Consider the following 22,997-nt stretch of genomic DNA (forward strand, 5'->3'; position numbering starts at 1 on the left):
AATGAGACACCCCCTCTGCCCCTGCCACCCAATCTCTACAAGAAGTGAATATAAGCCTGGCATGGCGTGATGGTACATGTCTGTAGTCTCAGCTACTTGGGAGGCTGAGGTAGGAGGATTGCTTGAGCCCAGGAGTTTGAGGCTGCACTGAGCTGCGATTGCACCACTGCACTCCAGCCTGGACAACAGAGTGAGACTTCATCTCTAAAACACAACAAAACAAAAAATCAGGATGCTTTGTGCAAAACTCCAGACGTCCAGCTTTTCTTGAAAAATTGGAACCTCTGGATGCATTGTGTCCCCAGTCCCACAAGGCAGCCACTGGCAGGGGCTGAGTGGCACTGCCCCTCAGGATTGGCATGGACTGCCCCGTGCCTAGTTTCCACCCCACTGCTCTCACCCCCGCCCCAGGCCTCTCTCCCGTGCCCATGAGCATGAGTGTTCACTCCTCTGTGCCTCTGCCCTTGCTGTTCCCTCTGCCTGGAATCCTCTCCCCACAGTTCTTGGCCTGGGTGTCTCCTTCTTGTCACTCAGGGCTTAGCCCCTCAGGAAACCCTCCCTGCCCACTCTGGCTAAGGATTATAATCCGAAGACACTCATGAATGTATTTGGTGCCTGCACACTGTCTCCCCGAGGAGGACAGCAACTCCAGGAAGCAGGAGCCAGTTCAGCCCATCACTTCTGTCCACAGCAGCACCTGTGCCCACACCTGACTGCATGTTTGTTGAGTGACGGAATGAATGAGCAGATGAATGAATGAAGGACTCCCGGTGGCAGCCACTGTTCTGAGCACTTCTCATGCATGGTGCGCTGACCTCTGTGCACAGCAGGCCTCTACACGAGCTGGGGCTGGGTCACGCATAGATCCCTTGCTGAGGGTTCAAGCTGCAGTGGCTTCTGTCTTCCCAGCCAAGGTCTCAGGCTCTGACAACCTTCAGAGGCATGGGGAGCCCTGTCCCCCACTCCAGTGCCCAGTTCCCCAGCTCCCTGGGGGCTCACTGCAGACCTGGGGCTCTGAGTCTTCTGCAGCTGAGCTGGGCTGCATCAGGGTCAGCCTCCTGGTGTCGCAGGGGCAACCCTGCCCCCGACTTGCCCCAAACTTCCCCCAGGTTTCAGAAGGAGACAGCTCTGTGAACTGTGTGCAGGCTCAGACTCCAGGCCCAGCTCCTTCTGTTTCTTGCTGTGTGACCTTGAGCAATTTAACTCGCCACACTGAGCCAGTTTCCTCTTCTGTACAGTGGGACCACTGCCCCTGCTTGAGACTTACTGTGAAAGCTCCCGGAGTCTGTGCACGGCCCCCAGCGCCAGTGCCCAGCAGGCACTCAGGACACAGGACATGCATGGTCTGGCCTCCCCGCTGACTGCCCAGGTGGAAGGCCCCCTCTGAGGTCTCTCCTGCAGAGTGGCACTGGCAGCCAAGGGCCTGGGTCTGTACCAGTCAGCTGGTGGTGGCCCTGGGTGCTTACTCGTGCGCATGGTCTTGGGTGAGGGTGTGACCGTGTGGATTTCATATGTGTGTGTGGCCACTTGTGACTGTGTGTGAGTGTCCGCACATAGGACCACATGTGTGATGTGAGGCTGTAGTCGGGGATGACTGCTGCCCGGCATCGGCTCTGTGTCTTGGCTTGTCTGTGACTCTGCGTCCCAGTGTGTGATGGCGACGGTGTGGTTGTGTGTGAGACACTCAGGGCAAGGTACCTGAGTGGCCCAGCCAGTCCTCGGCGGCTGGGTGCGCTGTCCTCTGTGCGCTGTCCTCTGGATGGGAACAGGCTCGCCTGGCCCTCCAGGCAGCCCTCAGGTGGGGAGTGCACTGGGCCCCAGCTGACCCAGGCTGGCTGGGCAGTCTGAGCCAGAAGGGGCCGGTTGATGGGGTGTGGGAGGCCACTGCACCCCGGGGCCATCCGTTCTCAGGACCTGCTCTGCTAGTCATGCTCTGGGTCCCAGGACCCGGGATGGGGGCAGGAGGCTGCCTTGCTCTCTGCAGCCCTGAGAGCCCCTCCTCTGACCATGTGTCGGATGTGGCCTCCTGCATGTAGCCTCCCCACTCACCCTGCCTCCACTGCCTGCCCAGCCTCCTCCCAGTAGCACCATGTTCTGCACCCATCTGGCTGTGAAGTGAGGGCAGGGACCCCTCACCACCCACACCACACGGCCACAGGGCCCACTATGTTCCTCCAGCACAGACCCAGGTCCCTGGGGTTTGTTGATGGAATGAGTCAGCTGGAGGTGGTGGCTGCTGCCATCCCGGCTGGGTTGGCCTCACTGCTGGCCCCTGTGGCCGGGAAAATCGACAGCTCCCTGACCCCAGCTTTCCAAGGAGCTCAAGGGGACACATAGCCCCTCCCAGGGACCTCCCTGGCTTGCACCCCCTCCCACACAGTTCTCCAGGGCCTCAGGTCCCCCAAGTGGAGAGACACCCGCCAACTTGGACATGTTGGGGAAAACTAAGCCTCCGTAGGGACTCAGTTTCCTCACTGGGCTGGCTGGGGCCGCCCGCCTGAGGAAGCTTCCCTCAGTCTATCTCAGGTTCAGAAAAGGGCTTGGCTTGCCAGGGCAGGGGCAAGGCAGAAGCCCCCAGGAGAAGGCTGTCCACCCCTGCCTGCTCCTGAGGACCAGGAGGAAACCTACAGCTGAACGCGGACTCAGCGGAGAAGCACACCCAGCCTCAGGAGGCTGCCCGCCTGGTAGTGCCTCTGGGTCCAGAGCCTGGGACAGAGGTGCAGAGACAGAGCCAACAGGTCAGGACAGGGAGAGAGAGAAGCGACAGACATATACACCATGCACTCTGGGGCAGGGACCACGCGCTGGGGCCAGGCAGCTACCCGGACTTCTCAGATCCTACTCAGAGTACCAATTGTTGATGTCAAGCCCAGAATGGCTCCAGTTGTCAAGTCCCAAATGGTGTGCATGTGACTGTGACTCTGTGTGTGTGCACATGTGTGCCTGAAGGTGTGTGAGTCTCTGCATGGGCTCGTGGGTCTGCTGGGCATGTTTGCAGAGCCTGACTGGTGTGTGTTATGGATGAGGGATGGAGATTGCAACTTGTGTGGCACGGGAGCATGTGTCCATGTGCATGGGAGGCAGCCTGCCGGCCTCTGTGACTGTGTCTCAGCGTCCTTGGGCAAAAGTGTGTGATATGTGGCCTCCCTCAGTGGCACTGCCAGAGCCAGGCTGGGGGCTTCAGTGGAGGACCTGCCCTCAGAGCCCCTAAGTATCCCGACCCTGGCCTGGCCTCAGACCCGGCCCCTGAGCAGGAGCCCCGGCTGGCCCACATGGGGGCTTTTGTCCATTTCTGAAGTGACAAAAGACACACAAAAGGGCTTTTAATTAAATCAAAGGAGGGGGAAACGGGCCAGCCGGGCCGCTATTATGTTACCAAACGCGAAAATGAAAACTTATTTTTGAAGCTCTGGTATTAATTTGAGATTATTCAGATAGTTAATTAAAAGTGCAGCATGTGTTAAATATTATTTCAACAAAGATTATCATCAGGGCTCCATGTAATGCGATCCTCGGGCTTGGGAGCTTTATGCAAATGTCTGCAGCCAGGAGGAAGGGCCCTCAGTGGCTGGGTGGCAGGCAGGCGGCAGGGAGGCCGGGGCTTCAGGCAGGCCCTCTCACTCCCCTCCCCTCGGGTCTGGCTCCCCCAGACACAGAAGGAGTCTCAGCTAGGGCCCCCTTTCCAATCCCTGGGTGAGTAGGGGGACTGTCTGTCCACAGCACCTGCCTGGAAGACCAGTACATCTGTAGGTGTGTGTGCGTGGGCGTGAGCAGTGGGTCTGGGAACAGCAGTGTGGATGTGTGTGCTCTTGACGCTGTTGCAAGACTGGGTATGCACAGGTGACGCTTGTGCACTGCATGAGCTGGGAGGCTGGCAGCATGTTTGTGTTTAGGGTCTGTCTTACACATGGACTCTGGCACTGACAATTTGGGCACCTGCCTGTGTTATGAGTATTTGTGTGTGGCACACGTGGGCTGGGTGTGTGCCCATAACTCACCCTGAGCAAGTCACGTCACTGCTCAGTGCCTCAGTTTCCCCATCCGTAGAATGGGATGGGTAATAACAGTAAAGGCCTCAGTGGGAGGGTTGGATGGGATTATATGGGGTAACACAGACAACCGACTTAGGCACTGTCCTGTAGAGACAGAACGCCAGCCGCAGGTGAGAGCCATTTATGTAATTTTACATCTTAAATTGCCACAATTCTAAAAGAAAAAGTGAAATTAATTTTCATATTTTATTTAACCCCCAAAATATTACTATTTTAGGGTGTGCTCAATACAAAAGGTGAAAAGTGTGATTGTTCATTCTCTCTTTGTCACAGGACACCTTTGGAAGCCGTGGTGTACTGGGTCCTGGGCACATCCCACCTTGGACGGCCACATTATAGGTGCTCGGAGCCACGTAAGACGTGGTGGCCTTTGAGCCTAAGGTCCTGCCCGCCGGGCCGGCTCTCTGCAAAATCCCGGCCAGCGCTCTCCTGGAGAGACTCCCGGGGCACCCCGCGGGGTGGGGTAGCTCGGAGGCGGGTGGGCCCAGGACCCCGCGCTACCCACTCCCCGCCTCCACACACACAGTGCACTGGGTCTATGTCCCTGGGTCGTGCGTCCCAGACAGTCTGACAAGTGTTTGCCGCCGTCCTGAAACCACATTTGGGCTCCCGCCCCCGCTGCGCCCCGCCAGGGCCGCCCCTGGCCGCCCCGCCGTGCGCTCTCGGGCCGCTGGGCGCGGGCCGCTCCTGCCCTCTGTCGGCGCCTGGCGGCAGCGCAGCCCCACGGCGGGCCGGGGAGGAGGCCTGGCAGGTTGCAGCCCTGAGGGGCAGAATGGGAGGGTACTCACCGCCCGTGCCAGACCCCACCATGCCAGGACATATCCACACCTCATCCCACAGGATGCTTACGCCAGCGCCAGCCCCGTTATATAGATGGGCAGCCCCGTTATACAGATGGAAAAGCCGAAGCTCAGAGAAGACGGGTGACCAGCTTGGGGCCACACAGCAGGACTGCAGGCAAGGATTCATCTGAGGTGGGGATCCAGATGTTCAGCGCACTCCGTGAGTCCCACTAGCTTCAAGTGCTGGCTCTGCCGCGCGTGGCCTGTGCAGTGAGACAGGTGACAACCTCTGAACCTGAGTGGCTCGGCTGTAAGCTGGGGTGATTTAGACTGCTGTGAGGAGTGAACAGGGGATGACTCTAAGGTTTCCAGCAGGTGCTGGAACTCAGTAGTCATCCAAACAGTCGCTGAGTCACAGCATTGTAACCAGACTTGCCTACCTCGGGGCCTTGGCCCCTGCTGGGCCCCCGGCCTGGAAACCTTTCCCCAAGATCTGGGATGGGATGGCCCCTCTGCCTTAATCTCAGTTCAAACCCATGTCAGCAAGGCCTGCCCCAGTCACCCTCTTAGCATCGCCCAACTTCATGCCAACAGCCAGTTTCTTACCTGCTGCCCACCGGACAGGCGGGCCCAGGAGGGCAGGGCTCACTTATCCTGGCCACTTCTGTCGCTGGGAGCGCCGCACCTGGCCCAGGTGGGTGCCTGATGGGAATATGTTGAGTGAAAGAGAAAATGCCCAGTCAGGCTGGAGTGCAGCCGGTAGCCGGTGGGAAACCTCGTGGCGGTAAACAACACAGACCTTCCATGCGAGGGGTTTACTCACTAGAGAGGACCACTAACGCTCACACAAAACCCCACAAAGAGTGTCTGGAGCAGCTTCAGTCACAGCCACCCCAAACTGGAAGCAGCCCGAATGTCCTTCTGCAGGTAAATCTATGCACCCGTCCGCAGCCACATCTGCGCAGTGACTGAAGGAGCCGCTGGGCGCACGGCCACAACCGTGAGTCCAAGGCAAGGAAGCCTTGCTGGAAAGGCCACACACAGTGCGATCCCACTCATGTGACATTCTAGAAAGGGCAAAACAACAGGGATGGAAAAGAGATCAGTGAATGATAGGACCGGGCGTGGGAGGGGTGCTTACAGGGGCGCGAAGTGTGGGGATGCCCCTGCTCTCTCTTTTGACTCAGGTAGGGGTTACACAACTGAATGTGTTTTTCAAAAAAAACAGAGCTACATGTTTAAAGGGCTGATTTTTACTGTACGTGACAACAATTTTAAAAACCAGTCACAGAGTCGCAGGCTCTCGGAATCATGGAGCGACCAGTCCTATCTGCTTGGTGAGAGGCCCTGACCACCCCGCCACTGCCTCCCCGAGAAGGGCCACTTCCGAGGTGGTCCCCACCTTAAACTGAATGAGCTCTAGAGCCGGCCCAGAGGAAGATGAGTGGGCTGGGGGAGGAGATCAGGGTGATGTGGAGAACACGGTCCTGAAGGTTTTTACTTCCATCCACGCTGTTGCGTGCAGCAGTAGTTTGTTGTGGTGGGTATGGACACATGAAGCGCACTGTATTATGCTCCATGCACTTTTCGTATGTTTGAACTATTTCCTTAATAAAAATGATAAATGGCTGGGTTCAGTGGCTCATGCCTGTAATCCCAGCACTTTAAGAGGCCAAGGCAGGAAGATCACTTGAGGACAGGAGTTCATGAGCAGGCTGGGCAACATAGTGGGACCATGTCTCTACCAAGAAAGAAAAAAAAATAGCCAGTATGGTGGTGCATGCTGCAGCCTTAGCCACTCAGGAAGCTGAGGCAGGAGGATCTTGAGAGCCCAGGAGTTCAAGGCTGCAGTGAGCCATGATCATGCCTCTGCACTCCAGCCTGGGTGACAGAGTGAGACTGCCTGAACAAACAAACAAACAAACAAAAACAAACCAAAACCCAGCCCCACCCTAAACCAGGTAAGTAATGCAATAATTTAAAAACAACAATAAAGTGACTTCCACCATAGAATCCTACCAGCCTCTTCTGCAGCCCTGGAAAGCAGGTTACTTTCTGCCCATTGAAGAGAAGAGCAGACTGAGGCTTTGGGAGGCAACCAGCCTGCTGGCGTAGGGAGCAGCCAGCAGCAGAAGCCAGGAGGTGCACCCTGCCAGACATGACTCTTGGTGCCAGGTGTCTTTGGGAATGGCCGCATTTTTCCCCTCCCTGAGGAACTGTGCGTGTGTGCACGTGCATGCCTGTGTGTGTGTGTGTGTGTGTGTGTGTGTATGCAGTGTTTCTGGGTGTCGTTTCTGTGTTTTCCGCAGCTCCAGGTCACACTCTCTCCAACACCCCCCAGGCAAAGGGTCTGGGTTCCCCACTCACCAAGGCTGGGGTGCAGAATCACCTGCTGCAAGGGTTGCCCCCAGGCATTGGCTGCAGGAGAGAGAATGGCCATGGAGCTTTGACCAATTTTTAAAAACGATTTTATTGAGCTATAACTTACATGCTATAAAGCTCCCCCACTTAAAGTGTGCAATTCCAAACTTCTGTATATTTACAGAATTGTACAACCATCACTACAATCTAAGTTTAGAACACTCTGTGCCCTGAAAAGAAACTGTCTCCACTGGCAGTCACTCCCCACTTCCTGCTCCCCCAGGCCCTGGCAAATCGACTTGCTGCTTCTTTAGGTTTGCCTCTTCTGGGCACTTCTCATAAATAGAATCACACATAATATGGCCTTTCGTGATTGGTTTCTTTCACTTAGCGCAATGCCTTCATGGTCCACCCATGCTGTGGGGCATAGCACTGCTTCATTCCTCTTATTTATTTATTTAATTATTTATTTATTGAGACAGGGTCTTGCTCTGTCACCCAGGCTGGAGTGTGGTGTTGCAATCATAGCTCATTGGGGCCTCTAGCTCCTGGCCTCAGGTGATCCTCCTACCTCAGCCTCCCATAGTGCTAGGATTACAGATGTGAGCCACTGCACCTGGCCTTCATTCCTTTTTAATTTTTATTAGATTTTTACCAAATAATATTCCATTGCATGGATAGATGGGTATTTTGTGTATCCATTCATCAACTGATAAACAGAGTTGCTTCTACTTTTTGGCAGTAACTCTCCTTAAACTTTTTAAGAAACACTCACGCTGTTTTCCCAAGTGACTGCTGTGAAGCATTTAATGAGTACCTGCTGTGTGCCCCTTTCCCTCTGACCACTACCCAGTGAAGGAGGTCCTAACATTAATTTCATTTTGCTGAGGCACAGAGAGGGTGAGACCCTCGCTCCAAGCCTCACTGGACCCTAGATCTGTTCGTGCTGCTAAAAGCAAAGCTGCCATGGTTGGTGTAGGCCTGGGAATCGTCCTCTTGGTCACATGACCTCTGGGGGACTGGTAGCCTGCAGGTGGGGGCAGCGTGACTCCCTCTTTATCCAGTGCCCCCAGCAGGTCAGGCGGGCACAGAAGGGGGAATGGCAGGAAGGCTCCGGTGTCTGTCTGGGGCCAGCCTGGGCCGGCTGACCCTGGGTTGGGCAGGGACGTCTGGGCCTCTGGTCCGAGCGGCAACTCTCCCACCCTTCTGGGCACCCCCTTGTCAGGGGACAGGATGTTTCAAGCTTCCTCCGGGTCCTGGCCTGGATCTGGCCCAAGCAAGCATTCAGGAAACTTTGATCCAATGATTGGTCAAGGGGATCAATAAACAAATGGGCCTGAGCCAGCCACTGAGAACAGCTGGTGGTGGGGGAGCTCAGGGCCTGAGGAGTGAGGGCGCGGTACTCGGGGTCTGGCCCCTGTGTCTGAGGCATGGCCCTGTACACCTCCCTGCCTTCCTCTTGGGACCCCCACCCCCCAGTACACGGGCCCATCCAGCAGGCCTTCCCCTAGAAGGCCGGGACCTGTGGCATTTCTAGCCACCCTCGAGCCTTTCTGGACAGAAATGCTTCCCTCCATCCCTCTGACCCTGCGGAGCCACGATCCCCCCGACAAAGCAGTAGGGCTCTTCAGAGAAACTGAGGCTCCGTTTGCTCCTGAATGCAGGCAGGAGCCACCCCATGCCAGGCTACCCAAGGCCTGCGCCCAGCTTTCTGGAGGAGACAGTCCTCCTCTGCTGGCTCTCCTAGAGTTCTAGGAAGCCGGAGTTGGGGCTGAGATGCCAGCCTCGGAGCACGGGCCCAGGCTCTGCAGTTGCTCCAGGGCCATGGGGCAGGCAGATCTGCAGGTCTGGAGGCTGAACTGGGACCCCCCAGAGGGTGCAGCGATGGCTCCGGCTGAGCACTCTGTCTTCACAACTGCCCCAGAGCTGCTGGTTTTTTCCACAAACCATCTGCTTGAGAGAATTCTTGCGCCATCTGAAATGGAGTTATCAGCTGGCCGGGGGAGTGTGGAGGGAGCTCCCCATCCCTGGAGGTGTAAGCAGAGTCTGCACTGGAGACACATGGCAGCCGCGGGGCCGGCCCACCTTCAGGGTAACCCAGGCTGAGACCCCAATGCGATCCCCTGGTCCTGGCCTCCTGGTGCCTGCAGGTGAGCCAGGCTAGAGGTGGGCCGAGGCCCGGGGGCCCTTCAGTCCTATGGCGATGGTGAGATAGGCCCAGGCCACCAGGCCGCCCGGAGGAATGCGCCGGCCCCTGCCCTGCTCATAACCTGCTCTTCCTCCTCCCTGTGTGCGCCGGCAGGTCGTCTAGAGGTCACCCTCGGAAAAAGTCGGCACAAGAAGCTGAATGGGCAGCTCCAGGTGTTCACAATTGTGGGGCTCTGGTGCCGGCAGCTGACCTGGGCAGGCCACAGGTCCAGGGACAGGCCCAGAGGCAGGTCTCAAAGACTGCACAGCCCAGAGCCCGAATCCCAGGTTTTGGGATCCCTGGAGGCCCCACTTTGAGGTTGTACAGGCAAGATCCAAGGAGACTACAGGCAGGATGTGCCGCTTCCTCCCGACCCCTCTGTTCACACTGGGACCCCAGGGCTAGTGCGGGTTGACCCCAGGGCTAGTGCGGGTTCGCCCCAGCGGGAGAGGCAGTGCCTCGGCTGCTGTGGGCAGGTCCAGCTTGCTCAGAGGTTGTGTGGGCCCCAGGCTTCTCAGCCCAGACTGGTAACCCTGCCCTGCCAGGGCCTCAGCAGAGTGTGGGCCTGCAGGAGTGGCCGATGAGGGGCCTTTGGCACACCTTGCCAGGGACAAGGCCTGAGGAAGCCACGCTGGCTCCTGGGGCCCAGGAGAGGGTGGGCTCATGGTCCTACCTGGCCCTGCCCGGCTCCGTGATGCTCCCAGGCTGGGCAGGGCCTCTGTGAGGCCTGAGCACCTCCTTGTCCCGGCAGGTGGTAGGTCCAGATGGCAGGGCCTGGGCAGGTGCCAGTGCTGCTGCTTCCAGAAGCTGCATACGTTTCTGAGCCTGAGGCACCCCCAGAGGAGGGGGCACAGCAGGGCCAGGGCTGGAGGGGAGCACCCTGCCAGGCTTCGGTGTGTACTTCCCGGTTCAGGGAGCCCAGCCAGGGCAGCAGGAGCAGGGGTCCTGGAGGGAGGGAAGGGAAGCACTGGGGCCCCCACTTCTCCGCTCGGTACTGTCCTGTCATCTTCTACTGGGGCCGTCTGCATATCAGACTGTGTCGGGAACTGGGGAGCCTCCCAGGAAAAGGGGCTGCGTGAGGCCTGCGGGGGAAGAAGGACATGGAGGGCTTGTTAAAGGTGGTGGAGGCCTGATGGGCAGGGCTCTCGCAGTGCCCAGGGCTCTGCGGTCCCATCCAACTGTCAGGACCCCGGGTTCAGAGGCCCGTGTCTGAGCAGTGCGCCCACACTTCTGTGCCAGCCAAGGAGGCAGGCAGTCCCAGGCCGTGCCCTCTCCTGGGAGGCTGTGGGCTTAGGCCCTGAGGGCCCCCCACCCCCAGCCCACCTGCCAGGGTTGAGCTTTCTTCCCAGCAGGGGCTGTTCTCACATGTGCAGTGAGGAAGGAAATTGCAAATTAATCTTTATTTCCATCTTGGAAGAAAACCTTAATTCTCTGCATTGAAATGATCCTCGTCATCCAAGGGAATCAATTATGGGCTTTAATTGCAGTCAGTCCTGACCAATCCGAGCAGGCAGAGCAGTGCGTGTGTGCAACAGCCTCCCTCTCCAGCTCTGCTCAGGGCCTCTCTGACGCTCTGCATCTGTCTTCTCTTTGTCTCTCCTCCTCTACTTCTTTCTCTCTCTGTATCTCTTTGTGTCTGTCCCTTTCACTCTTTCTTCCCATCTCTGTCTCTGCCCCGTCACTGACTCTGTCTCTCCCAGACTTTCTCTGTGTTTCTGTTTCTCTCCCTTTCTCTGGATCTTGGCTGCTCCCTTCCTGGCCAGCACAGGGCTCAGGAGTGAACTCCCAGGCATGACAAGCCCCATGGGGGTGTCTGGACCCCAGGCTTCCTCCTGCAATCTGTCTCTAGCCCAGGAGTTACAGCTTTTGAGAGTGGGATCGAGGGCAGCCACAGAGACATGTCGGGGCCTCACTACACAGGGCTAGTCTTTTGTTAACTGACCAAAGACCTGATTTCCAGGAAACATGGGCTGGGTGGCTGTCAGCAGAGGCGCTGATGTGGTTCTTATTCCTGTACAAGTCTGGGCTGCACAGAACCTTTCCCTTGCTCACCTCTGCTTTGTGAATAAAGCACAGATACAGTCTCTGAACAAAATGAAAATATAACAGATAAGGCCGGAGTGCCCTTTGCCCACCACTGCCCTTGCTAACCCCCTTCAGTGGCAGCCCCTGGTGGTCAGTTTGGAGCACATCCTTGCATGCCTTTCTCCATGTGGTTAAATATCCATGCCTGTACTCACAGAGCACATGGTACCACTTTGTGGCATTTCTGTTCAATGTAAATGATATCATCTGCATGTATCCTTTTGCAAATTTTTTCACCTGTTTTCAGGATTTATCTGCAGGACACTCAGAGTTTATTCCTTTTCCTCTTGTTGAATATGTCACTTTATGGCCATACAGCACCGTTCTGGTGTCACCGCTACTGATGTACATGTCATTTGTTTTCCCTGTTTCAGGCAGGACTGCCACCAGCAGCCCTGTTCCTCTTCTTTGTGCAAACATGTGAGTGAGTGAGTGTGCTCATGGGGACTGTGCATTTTTAATTTAATAGACGTGGCAGCTGGCCCTCCAGAGTGGCTGTGCAATGTCCACTCCTAATGGCATCAAATTCCTACTGCCCCTACTCTTCACCAACACTTGGTATTATCAATCTTTAAAAATTTTACCAAGTTTGACCAGTGCAAAATGGCACTTCCTTGTTGCTTTAATTTGTATGGGGATGAAGAGCATTACTGACCGGAATGTAGTGGGGGAGAGGCATGTGATGTCCCATAGTCTTGAGGGGATGGCACAGAGGGGCCCAGAGAGCAGGGGCAGAGGCAGAGGTCCAGAGACAGGATGAGGAATAGCAACTGATAGGTTGAGGGGTGACCATGGTTGCTGCCCAACCCCCACTCAGTCCCTGCATGAGCCTCATTCTAAATCCTGGCAGCAGTGCTAGTCAGAGGTGTTAGGAAGAGTCAAGGTGAGGGCTGGCCACAGGGGTGCTGGGCAGTATCAGGGGTGCTAAGCACAGTCAAGGGTGCTGGGCAGAGTCAGGGTGTGGGCAGAGTTGAGGCAGGGGCTGGCCATCACTCACAGGTTCCTGTGGCTGTGTGTGGACCATCTGTGGGGCATGGGGCGATGCTAGGGTGTGATCCTAGGGAGTAGCCTGGCCTGGGGTGGTGGCAGCAGGATGGGGAAGGTCAGACTGGGATGTGTTGGAAGAAGGCATGGGCATGGGCGTGGGCATTGGGGGCGGGAGAGGAGTCAGGCATAGCCGCCTGCTGTTGGGAGAACAGAGGAGGCACAGGTGGGTGTGTGGAGACCTGGAGAAGCAGCCAGGCTGGAAAGGCGGATTTGAGCCTTGGCAGAGACGCTGCGTCTAGTCTGCAGATTTGGAGCAAGAGGTGAAAACTGCACTTCCTGAGGGGCCGTGAGCTGGGTCGTGAGAGGGTGCAGACAGGTGAGGAGGGGGTGCGGAGGGAGCAGGACTGGATGAGGGCATAGCATAGGCAGAGGGAGGTGCAGGCTTAGTCTGGACTAGGGACCCCAGTGGTGGGCACACAGTGGGTTTGGGAGGTTCCGGCCACATCCTGGAGTCCTGGAATGCTGAGCTAAGGATTTCAGTTTCACCCTTTGGGGAGCAGAGGAGTGACAATCAGAGGGGAAGGCCCCTGGGGCCATAGAGGGAGCTGGGGAGGCCGGGAAAGGTTGGGGAAAGCTGGGGGGTGAGATGGGGGTGCTGGCTCTATTAGGTCATCGGGGAGCACTGGGCACAGAAACTGGGGTACAGCCTTGCACTTGAGTGCATGTGAACCGGAGTGCATGTGCCCTGTCACTGTTGATGAAGATCACTGTGTCTTGCAAGCCAGGACAGTGTGGCCAGAAACAGTGACAGCAATAATGGAACCAGCTCCGTTTATGGGGACCCCGCATGGACCAATTCACTGAGTCCCCACTGACTCCTGAGTGCCTGTGTGTGTGGAGTGCCAGGCATGTGCTGGGTCCTCTGCCCGGTGCTGGGACACAGCAGTGAGCCAAGGGACAGAAACCCCTGTCCCTGGAGCCCCCTCCCCATAGGAACACTGACAGTAAATGAGGTTGACTGGCAGAATGCTGAGAGTGGGAGAGGCCACTAGAAAGAAGGCTGAGGCAGAGGAGGTGGGAGTATGAATTTTTACTGGGGTACTGGGGGCAGTGGTGCTGCTCAATGAAGAATGGGTGGGGAGCAAGCTGGGGGCAGTGGGAGCTGCACGTAGAGGCCCTGAGGCCGGAGGGAGTACCTGGGGCATCCAGGAGCAGGGGGCTCCCTCTCCCAGGCTGGAGACCTGGGAGGAGCGGGGAGATGGGAGAGGAGGTCAGGGAGGTCATGCAGGGCCTGGGGGTCAACTCTGGCAATTGCCCTGAGAAAGGTGCGGGTGAGAGGGTTTGCAGCAGAGAAGAGGGGCCCTGACACGTTTTAAGAGGATTGTCTGGCTACAGCGGGCAGAGCAGGAGGCCAGGATGAGGTGATTGTGATGGTCCAGGCGGGAGGTGACTGGGTCTGGCTGGACTGGTGGCCGTGGGGTGGGGGCTGGCTGATTCGGGACAGGCTTTGAAGGTGAAGCAATGGGCCTGCTGCTGGTCAGGAACCTTGCTGGGTCAGTGAGAGGCACGGCCGACTGCATCCACCACCATCCCTCTCTGAGTCACAAAGCAGGAACCCGAGGCACCAGGCTTCTGCAGCAGAGGGAATGTGTGGCCTCCCATGACACGGGGGTGGGCTCCAGGCATAGCTGGATCCAGGGCTCAGATGGGGCCAGCAGGAACCCATCTCTTCATTTCTCCATTGGCCTTTCTCGGCATGGCCGTGGCCCCTTTCTGCTGTCGACCTCTTTCCCTTCTTGGGGACAGGACGGCTGTGGTGGCTTCAAGTTCCTGCTGTCCAGCTCTGCAACCCTGGCCAGAAGAGAGAGCCCAGATGTCTCCAGCAAAAGAACTCCATGACATGCTGGGCCCCTTCCACAGGGACATGTGCACCTGTCCTGTGTGTCCCCTGCCACCCCACTCCCGCTCTGTCACAGCCCCAACCTCCCAGGACCCTCTCTCCTCACCAGCAGTTCATTCTTTCAGGGACAAGCTGCTGCTCCTGGAAGGAGGGGCGGGAGATGGGCATGGCGTGGGGGTGCTCCAGGCAGGAGCATGGCTGAGCAGAGTTGGTGAGGGACAGGGCATGGTGTGTGAGGGAACCCTGAGGAGCCTGCGTTTGGAGTTGAGCAGGGCGGAGGTGGGACTGGAGCTGGGCAGGGCGGCTGCGGGGAGGTCCTGCAGGGTGGGCCACACCGGGGCCCTGCTGCACTGTGTCGGCAGCCGCCCAGATGCCTTGGGGAGGGCTGCTATGCCCCTGCGGGCAGGGTGGGCCCTGCCCTGAACCAGCAGCCTCCACGTTCCCACCCGAGATGTGGGTGCTCCCCTCCCTCACCTTCCGGCCACCGGGAGATGCTTGTCTGTCTTATCAGTGGGGCTTGGTGACTCTGCAACTGTCTCTCCTTATCGGCAGCCCACCCAGTTCATGGTGGGAGGCAGGGGTGGGCCCGACCCGGTCAGTGTGTCCACACAGACACCCAGACCCTGCTCCCCAAGGCCTGCTCTGTGCCCGCACCTGACCAGGTGTGTGCTCTGTAAGTGGCGGGCTTGGGCTGGTCCTTCCCACAGGCATCAGCTGGCAGCAGCCGCATCCTCCGACAGGTTCCCTGTGCTGGGCAGAGGACCGACCCCTCCCCTGCCTCAGTTTCTCTTCTGTGAGGAACTCCAGGAAGTAGGGGTCCCAGAGCCGCTTCTCTCCTTCTCGCCCACCCGTGAGGCCTGCTGGGAGACCTCCCTTGAAGCAGCAGTCCTTCGGGCGGCACAGGGCCCGGAGCCTGCTTCTCTTCCTCCCACTCTGGCCATCGGGAGCCATCTGTGAGAGAGCCCGGAGGTCCAGAGGGATGAGCAGGCTTGAGTAGAGCGTGGGCCCTGGTGGGGAGGGCAGCATCGCCAGCCAAGGCCTGGAGACAGAGCCGGGCAAGGTGGTAGGGAGACCCCGGGGAGGCCTGGCCAGTGGGAGGGTGGATCCCCCTCACGGTGAGCACTGGGGACCAGGGAGGCGCTGCTGACTGTTGGCTATCATCCACTCCATCGTCCGCTCTGCATCTGATTAGGAAGCAGGTTGCTTCATCTCACACCACACCCATTACACAACACTCCCACCTGGTACCTACGCACGCCCTCCAGCCACCCAGAGGTGCCCTGCCCACTTCTGTGGGAAGCCTGTCTGAGGCTCCACCCCACCACCCTCTTCCCAGGGCCTGGCATCCATGACCCATGGGCATCTCAAGCAATGCCCACCTTCCCCAGCCCTCTGGATCCCCTTGTGCCCCGACACTGTAGAAGGCTCCCTGGGCCCTTCTCTTCTCTAGCTCTATCCCTCCCCATAGCCTCAAGATCCCGTGCCTATGTGCCAATGACCCATCTCTGTGTCCACCCGGACCCAAGGCACAGCTGTCCAGGGAGAGACTTTCCAAGCCAAATTCCCCAAGGGCATCCGAGTTTTAGACTCAGGAATTCTGCAGTGAAGCTCGCCAAGGTGCCTTGCCTACCCCCTCCCACTGCGGGGTTCCCACCTTTTGTGCCCAGCAACCCTGGGCAGAGGCTGGCCAGGGACCCTGGATCCCCTAAGTCTGGCCTCCCCTCGCTTGTCCAGTCACTGTTAAGGCCAGCTGATGTAGCTTCGGGATCATCCTCAAATCTGCCTCCTCCTCTTCTTTACTGATGCCAGCCATGGACCCACTGGCACCTCATTCCCTCTTGCCTGAGCCTGGGCATGGGGTCTCCCTCCTGGCCAACTGCATCACATGCCTCCCTGTGGCCTCTAGACAGGTATTCCCTAAACCAATCTGAGCATGTCACTGGTGATACTGATGATGACGGTGGTGAAGTTAGTTACATCATGAGGTGATGATGGCATTGACATTAGGGAAGCCGTGAGGTTAAATGATGGCGTGCTGGTGAGGTGAGTGACGGTGGTGCTGCTGATGACAGTCTCGGGATGGTGTGGGTAACTGGCTTGGGAAAGTCTTGCTTGGTAATGAACTTGGCCTCTGCAGCCTGGTCTGAGCCCCAGCTCTGGAGTCTTTGGGAAATTTCTGGGGCCTCTCCCTGGGGCTCTGAGGAAGGCCTGGCTCTGGCACCCACCTGCCTTTGTCTACCTCCAGCCTGAGTTCCTCTGGGTTTCTGGGTCCTCAGGTCCCCTAGAGGGAGCTGAAGAGCTGGGAGCGGGGAGGGCCCAGCAGAGAGTGGCTGCCACGGGGGCAGGCCCAGGGTGGAAGTTTGGGAGGGAGGTTGGGGGAGGAGAAAGCTAAAGAGACCCCCGGAGTCCCTTTGCAGGTAACCACACCCCACAGACCCTACCCTTCAGCCTGCCTCTACCTTGGCAGGTAGCCTGGGGTCCCTGCTGGACATCATTCAAGGACTGGGGGCCCAGGCCTCAGGGTGGGCATGGCCAGGGAAGAGGTGAACTAGACCTTGGCAGGAGGTAGGGTTGTCCGCGAAAGACCAGCGAGAGTCAAGGGAAGTGATGGGAGATGGCAGTGAAGACACAGGCAGGGCGGAGCTGGAGGGCCAAGTGACTGCCTGGGGCCTCTGCCTTGGGCCCAGTGACCTCTCAGCGGCCCCTCTGTTGGGACACGCTGTGCTGGCCCCCACTCCGCTGCCTCCGTACCTCTTCAGGTGGCTCCACAGGACTGGCCCTGCCAACGGGGTCTCCTCCCACAGGTGATGCTGGGCTGTGCAAGCCTGGCAGGGGAGAAGGGTGCTGGGGCCCGCCAGGTGGTGGCTGTGTGGGATGCTGGAGGCTTGAGGCTGAGTCTACGGAGCGACCTTGAGGGGTGAGGCCTGGCTGCGCCTGGAACCGTGCCCCAGGTCCAGGTCAGCCTGGGATCCCGGCCAGGCCTTGACCTGGAGGCCAGCTGTGGCCATGGGATGCGGCTGTTTCTCCGCTGCACTGTTTCCCTCATCGGGCCCAGTGATAATGTGTGGGGAGCACATGGGGACTGAGCAACCTCAGTCAGGGCTCCAGGAGTGTGGCCACGTGACCTCCGACCTGTCGGCCCTGGTGGCCCAGGGGTGCAGGGCTGGCGCAACAGCCTCCTTTGCAGAGGGGGTGGGCCACACTGCGAGGTGGGAGGTAGTGATCTGGGGCCCAGGCTGTCGTTCCCACCGCCCTCTGAGGTCTCTCTTCTGGCCCTGCCCCAGGGAGCACAGGGCTGGGATGCGGGCGGGGTCTCTGTCTCCCAGACTGGTGCCCCAGCACAGGGGCAGGGCCTGTACGCAGGAGGCCTCATAAATATTTAAGGACTTAACTTGGGGCCTCTTTCCAAAGGTACCCCTCCTCTCAAGTTTTACTTCCTTATTTTCAATCCCGAGCCTTCCCAAATGTTTTCTTCCTCCCACGCGTCAGTTTGGACTGTCCCCTGCCTCGCTGCCACATCCAGTCACCAACCACTGGTCCCAGGTCCTCTCCAACCCACATGGCCTCTGCCCCCTCTTTGGGGAGGGGGGGTCCCTGCCTCCAGGCCCTGCCATTGGCTCCCTCAGGAGGCCAGAGGGGTCTCATGAAACCCCAACCAGATACCACGCCCTACCCCTTGCCTATGCCCTTGCCAAGGCCTCCCCACACCCAGCAGGCAGCCTTCTAGGCCTCCCTGGCTGCCTGAGGTCTGGCCACATTGTTCATAGCACCCCCATCACCTCCCCCACCATCACCAGTGCTCAGCAAGGGGAATGGAGCCCCTTTAGAGCCTTGAGAGCCCCATTCCCAGCACCCCCTGCTGCCTCTGCCCCAACTCCCAGCAGCCAAGCCTGGTGCCGGCTGAGCAGGCTAATTAATGGCTCAACTTCGTTATCAGGCAAATGCTAATTACTCTTTTTAATCTGGGCTGCCTGTGTGGAAGCTCCTGGAGGTGCAGCAGGGCTGGGGGGTCCGGAGCCATGACCTCATCCCTCCTTGGCAAGTAGGCACGCAGGCCCCAGTGAGTGCTCCCTCGCCACAACCCTCACTTTGCTGTTCCCTCTGGTGGGTGCCACCCTTCCTCACCCTGGCAAACTCCTACTCTCCCTTCAAGACCTTGCCCAGGCGGCCCCTTGGCAGGAGGCCTCCCCAGTCTCAGCCTCAGAGGACACACAAGGCTGAACTAGGAGCCCGGAGTCTGTCAGCAGTGGCCTTTGTCTCTGGAAGGGAATCTGGAAATGCTAACCTCCACGTGGAGGCTGCCTGGCAGCAGAGGCTAGGGCTGGGACCAACTCCAGAGTGAGCTCAGACTGACAGGCTCCTGGGCTCCTGAGACAGAGGTCTGGCCCTGGTGTGTTCGAATCCTCCCTTGAATCCTACCCAGTCCTGGAGAAGAGACCCCACCAACCTGTATCCCCTTTGTCCATGGGGCAAACTAGCACTGGACACACACGTGCCACCACCCTGTGCACACTGGATCTGATCCTTCTTTACCCCACTCCCACACCCAAAGAGATACACACACTGACAGATGCACCAACCCTCTCAAAACACGCAGAGCACATGCAGACATGCCCAAGAGATCATGGATCTGTGTGCACAGAGACACACACCCTGACGTCAGCACAGGCTGGGAGATACCTGGTGCACTGATGCCCATGTGCACACAGGCACATGCATGGCCAGGGCAGGAGGCCTGAGAGCACAGAAGCTGCCCCTTTTCCTGCCCCAGGCCCCCAGGGCTTCCCGTTTACGAGACGTTATCTATCAAAAATATATTAACCCAGAAGCCTGTTTCCATCAGAGTCTCGATTCCAGGGACATTTCCAGATAAGCCTTATCTCCTCGCTTGTGCATTAGCCCCGCTGTCGGGGGCCTGCCAATCATGGCTGCCCCTCCTGCCACAGCCCATGGCAGGATGCCGGTCCATGACCTCACTCCACATGGGCAGGCAGGTGAGGGGGCCCGGGCACTGCTGCCCCATGCCCCATCCCACTCCTCAGCCCACAGAGGACCCCAGAGGGCACCTCTTTTCCAAGGACACTCCTGAAGCACTGGTGGGCAAGGGACTCTGGAAGCACCTGGAGCCTCAACTCAAACTCCAGCTGTATCTGGGGCAGCTGCAGGCAGCCAAGCCCTGCCCTGCCTGCACCCCTGTGAAACGGGTATGCTGTCGCCACACCACCCCTGTGGGTAGGCGAGCAGATTCAGTGAGTTTACCTGTGTATTGGTGGCTGCAGTGAGCTTGACCCACTGGAACCCTCTGCTCCATAAAACATGGGGGCCTGGGGCTGCCCAAGGCAACCTGGGGAGGGGGGGTCAGAGAAGGGGACGTGCATGCCCACACCTTGGCCCCAGCCAGAACCGGGTGCTGGCTCTGGCTCCTGCCCACCATCCCGGCCAGGCTGCACCTTCAAAGGCTTCGGGCCCTGGTCCGACCCCACTAATGGACGCTCGGGTTTCCACCGATGCCGGGCCTGATAGAGGACTCTCCTGGGGCAGTCGGCTGGGAGTTCTCAGGCCACACAGAGCAGGCCTGCCTCACTGCACACTCCAGGGGCTCAGAGGCTCCTGGGAGTCGCCCTGGGCAGCCCCTCCTCCCTTCTGTCCCTCAGTTAATCCACCCAAGCCCCCTCCTTCCCAGGGCTTTGAGGAGCACCATCTTTAGATCAGTGGGGAGGGGAGAGGGGGAGTGGAGGTGGACGCCCTCACAGAGGTCCTGGGAAAATGGATGATTTGGGGCCGGTGTCACTTTCTGAGGGGTTCTGGGCCCTTTGCCTCTCAGTGGGAGACGTATGGGGCCCACCCTAGGGCCGCAGGTAACACAGGGTCAGCACTGTGCCCTGCAAGTCTCCCATCCCCAGGGCAGCCCTCTGGCATGGCTGCTTTTATTCTTCCATTTTATACATGGTGACACTGAGGCATGAGGTTAGGGGACTTGCCCAAGCTCACACCACAGGCAGGAGAGGCCTGAATCTATGTCTTGGCGGCGGCAGCCATGCCCACCCTGTGTGCTCATCCTTCCTCCACACTGGATCTGGCCCCAGAGCCAGCTTCCATGGACTAAGTGCCCCCGACGCCCAGCACAGGTTCCACTGGGTCACATGACCCCTCATTTGAGATGACAGTGACACACCCAAGGTCACCCTGCCCGTGCAGGCCAGGACCTGGGGCTGAGCTCAGCTCAATGTGCAGGAACCCTGAGGGGGCTGGGGAGGGAGGGGTCGGCCTCAGGCCCTTGGTCAGGGAGGGTGTGGCCTGGCTCCCAGCTCAGCCCCACATGAAGGAGGAGGGAGGTTTCCTTGCCTAAGAGGCAAGTCCTGGGAGCTGGGTTCAGACCCAGTGCTGCCCTCACCAGCAGCTCCCAGATCTGTGCTGGGAGGTAGCCAGCTCGGACAGCACGGGTGGGTGCTCAGAGGGGCCTCTCCTGCCCCTGGAGACTGACAGGCAGGGGGCTATGAGCCCAGCTCGGTGCTGACTGAAGTGCTCTTGGAGGCCTGCTCCCTTCTTACGCTGCCCTCCCCTGGGGGCCCAGCAGGCTAGCGGGGCGCAGCAGGGAGCCTGGTGTGGGCTTGAGGCCGCTGCCAGTTTCCTGGGCGGAGTGGCTTCAGCAAAGTGGCACTGCCTTCCTGGTGAAACAATCTGCAGGGCTGGGCAGAGTGAGGAGGCTGTGGGGCATGGCACCAAGCACACAATGGGATAAGGCCGAGGAGGCGTCTGCTCAGGCAGCGGCAGTGGAGGGGGAGCTGGCTCCCAGGCAGAGGGCTGTCCTGATTCACAGTGCAGACAAGCTGCCTCGGCACCCGCAGCCTGCCGCAGCAGCAGCAGCAGACACCACGCTCACTGGGTCCACACTATCCCTCATGCTTCTCCGGCCAGTCCCTTCAGGGGACTGAATTGGACCCACGGCTGGGAAGTGGGGATCTGGGTCTTGAAGGTCTTGCCCATAGCTCTCAGCTGTTGCCCTTGACTGCTGCTCCAGCCCTACTGTCTGGGTCCAAGTCAAGGTTGATCAAGGGTGGCCAGGCCAGTCACCATCACTGGCATCCTTGCAGCATGGGGGCTTTGCTCTGCTCCTGGTGTATTTAATTAGCTGCCTGCTCCCCAGCTACCACGTGCACATCACACCACACACACGCACGCGCGAGCGCACACACACACACGTGCGCGCGCTCGAGGCTCTGGGGCTTAACAGCCCCAAGTCATTTGATCGAAACCTGCTTGTTAATATTTTTAATGCCATTTGCAAATTAAAGCATAATGCACCGATTACCGGGATAAAAGGGAGGCCTCTGCATCCGTCTGGAGACAAAATAAAGGAAGGTTTGAACATCTGTTCATTCTACAAATGTCTCTAAAAGCTTTGATTTTCCCTCAGTCAGTTGACTCCACCATCTCACCCTTTCCTGAGTATCCCACAGCCTGGGGCTGCAGGGCAGGGTGGTCTGTGGGTGCAGGGGACGGCAGGCTCTGCACAGCCCCCCTCACTATGCTAGCCTCCACCTTCTGGAAAGTGTGTGGTCTTCAAATTCAAGGGCGGGGGCTGAGAGACTCCTGGTGTTGGGAAAGAGAAGCAAACTTCCACCTGCTCTGTCTGATGCCCTGGCCAGGCACCCTGCTGTTCCCCAACTCCCCTGTGGGTGCCCTCCACGGACCAGGCTGCCCAGAGAATCCCCATTCTCCCTCAAGGCCCAGAGCGCTCCAGGAGCCACCCAGTGGGGCTGAGGAGGCCAGATGCTCTGCAAACCCCCACAGCCTACAGACTCTGAGTTTGGGTCCCTCCCCTGGCCCCACCTGGGCAGGAGCTCTTGGGATTCCTCTGACATTCCCCTCCGAACACAGCTGGGAAGGGTGGGGGCCCTAGTGAAGTCACAGAGAGAGAGACACCAGCAGAGTGGTCTGGGGCCACGGGACATTTATTTGTAGCCGCCAAGTGCCTGTCCACCTGGGGGACGGGTGAGAGTGGCCTGCAGGTGGCCAGCAGCTAGGGAACTGGAAGACACTGGCTACCAGCCCTCTCCCCAGGGCCCTTTCCTAGTTGGGCTTGGTGGCTGTCCTGGGTGAGAGTGTACAGGGGCTGGAGGACAGACCCTCCTAGCCTGGCAACCCATCCCACCTCAGGTCCTCACTGGGGCTGAGCACCAAGCCTGGAGGTGGGGGCTGCTGCTGCAGGATTGCAGGGAGACACTGGGAGAGGCTGAGGTACCTCTGGTTGGCATTTGGCACAGCAGTCTGCACTCGACTGGGCAATGAGGCCCTGGGGGACGTCACTGGGCACTCAGGGAGACTGGACCATGCGCTTGTGGGTGTCGAAGACATAACGCTTGAAAGACAGGCTGATCGCCACGTGCTGTGCAGGTTCGGTCCGCTCGGTGCTCTCCTCCTGCCTGGTGGCCTCGCTGCGGCCAGCCCGGCCCCGCTTCTTGAGGGCGGGAGTCAGGATCTTCTTGGACTCAGGGCTGAGGCCACCTACAAGGCACAGAAGACAGCCTGTCACTCTGCCATACCCCAAGCACCCATGGGTTTCCTGCCCGCCCACCTGCTGCCTAGAATCAACCCTCTTCTGCCTCCCTCTCCAGCCAAGCAGCTGTGAGGCCTGAGGT

At 58.8% G+C, this 22,997-nt stretch overlaps 1 protein-coding gene across 2 annotated transcripts in view; it reads right to left on the reverse strand.

Moving 5' to 3' along the window:
- Positions 1-21,612: 21,612 nt before the first annotated feature.
- The window catches only part of EEFSEC (eukaryotic elongation factor, selenocysteine-tRNA specific), a 270,247-nt gene continuing 268,862 nt past the window's right edge, over positions 21,613-22,997 (reverse strand). For both annotated transcript variants that reach the window (XM_012435371.3, XM_064362160.1), the window contains exon 7: positions 21,613-22,863. In XM_012435371.3, coding sequence (XP_012290794.2) covers positions 22,673-22,863 — 191 coding nt within the window. In that variant the 3' untranslated portion in view covers positions 21,613-22,672. The remainder of the gene's footprint in view (positions 22,864-22,997) is intronic.

This window comes from Aotus nancymaae, unplaced genomic scaffold (genome assembly GCF_030222135.1).
Source record: "Aotus nancymaae isolate 86718 unplaced genomic scaffold, 86718_ANA_hifiasm-v0.15.2.pri h1tg000046l, whole genome shotgun sequence".
In the NCBI taxonomy this organism is placed as follows: domain Eukaryota; kingdom Metazoa; phylum Chordata; class Mammalia; order Primates; family Aotidae; genus Aotus; species Aotus nancymaae.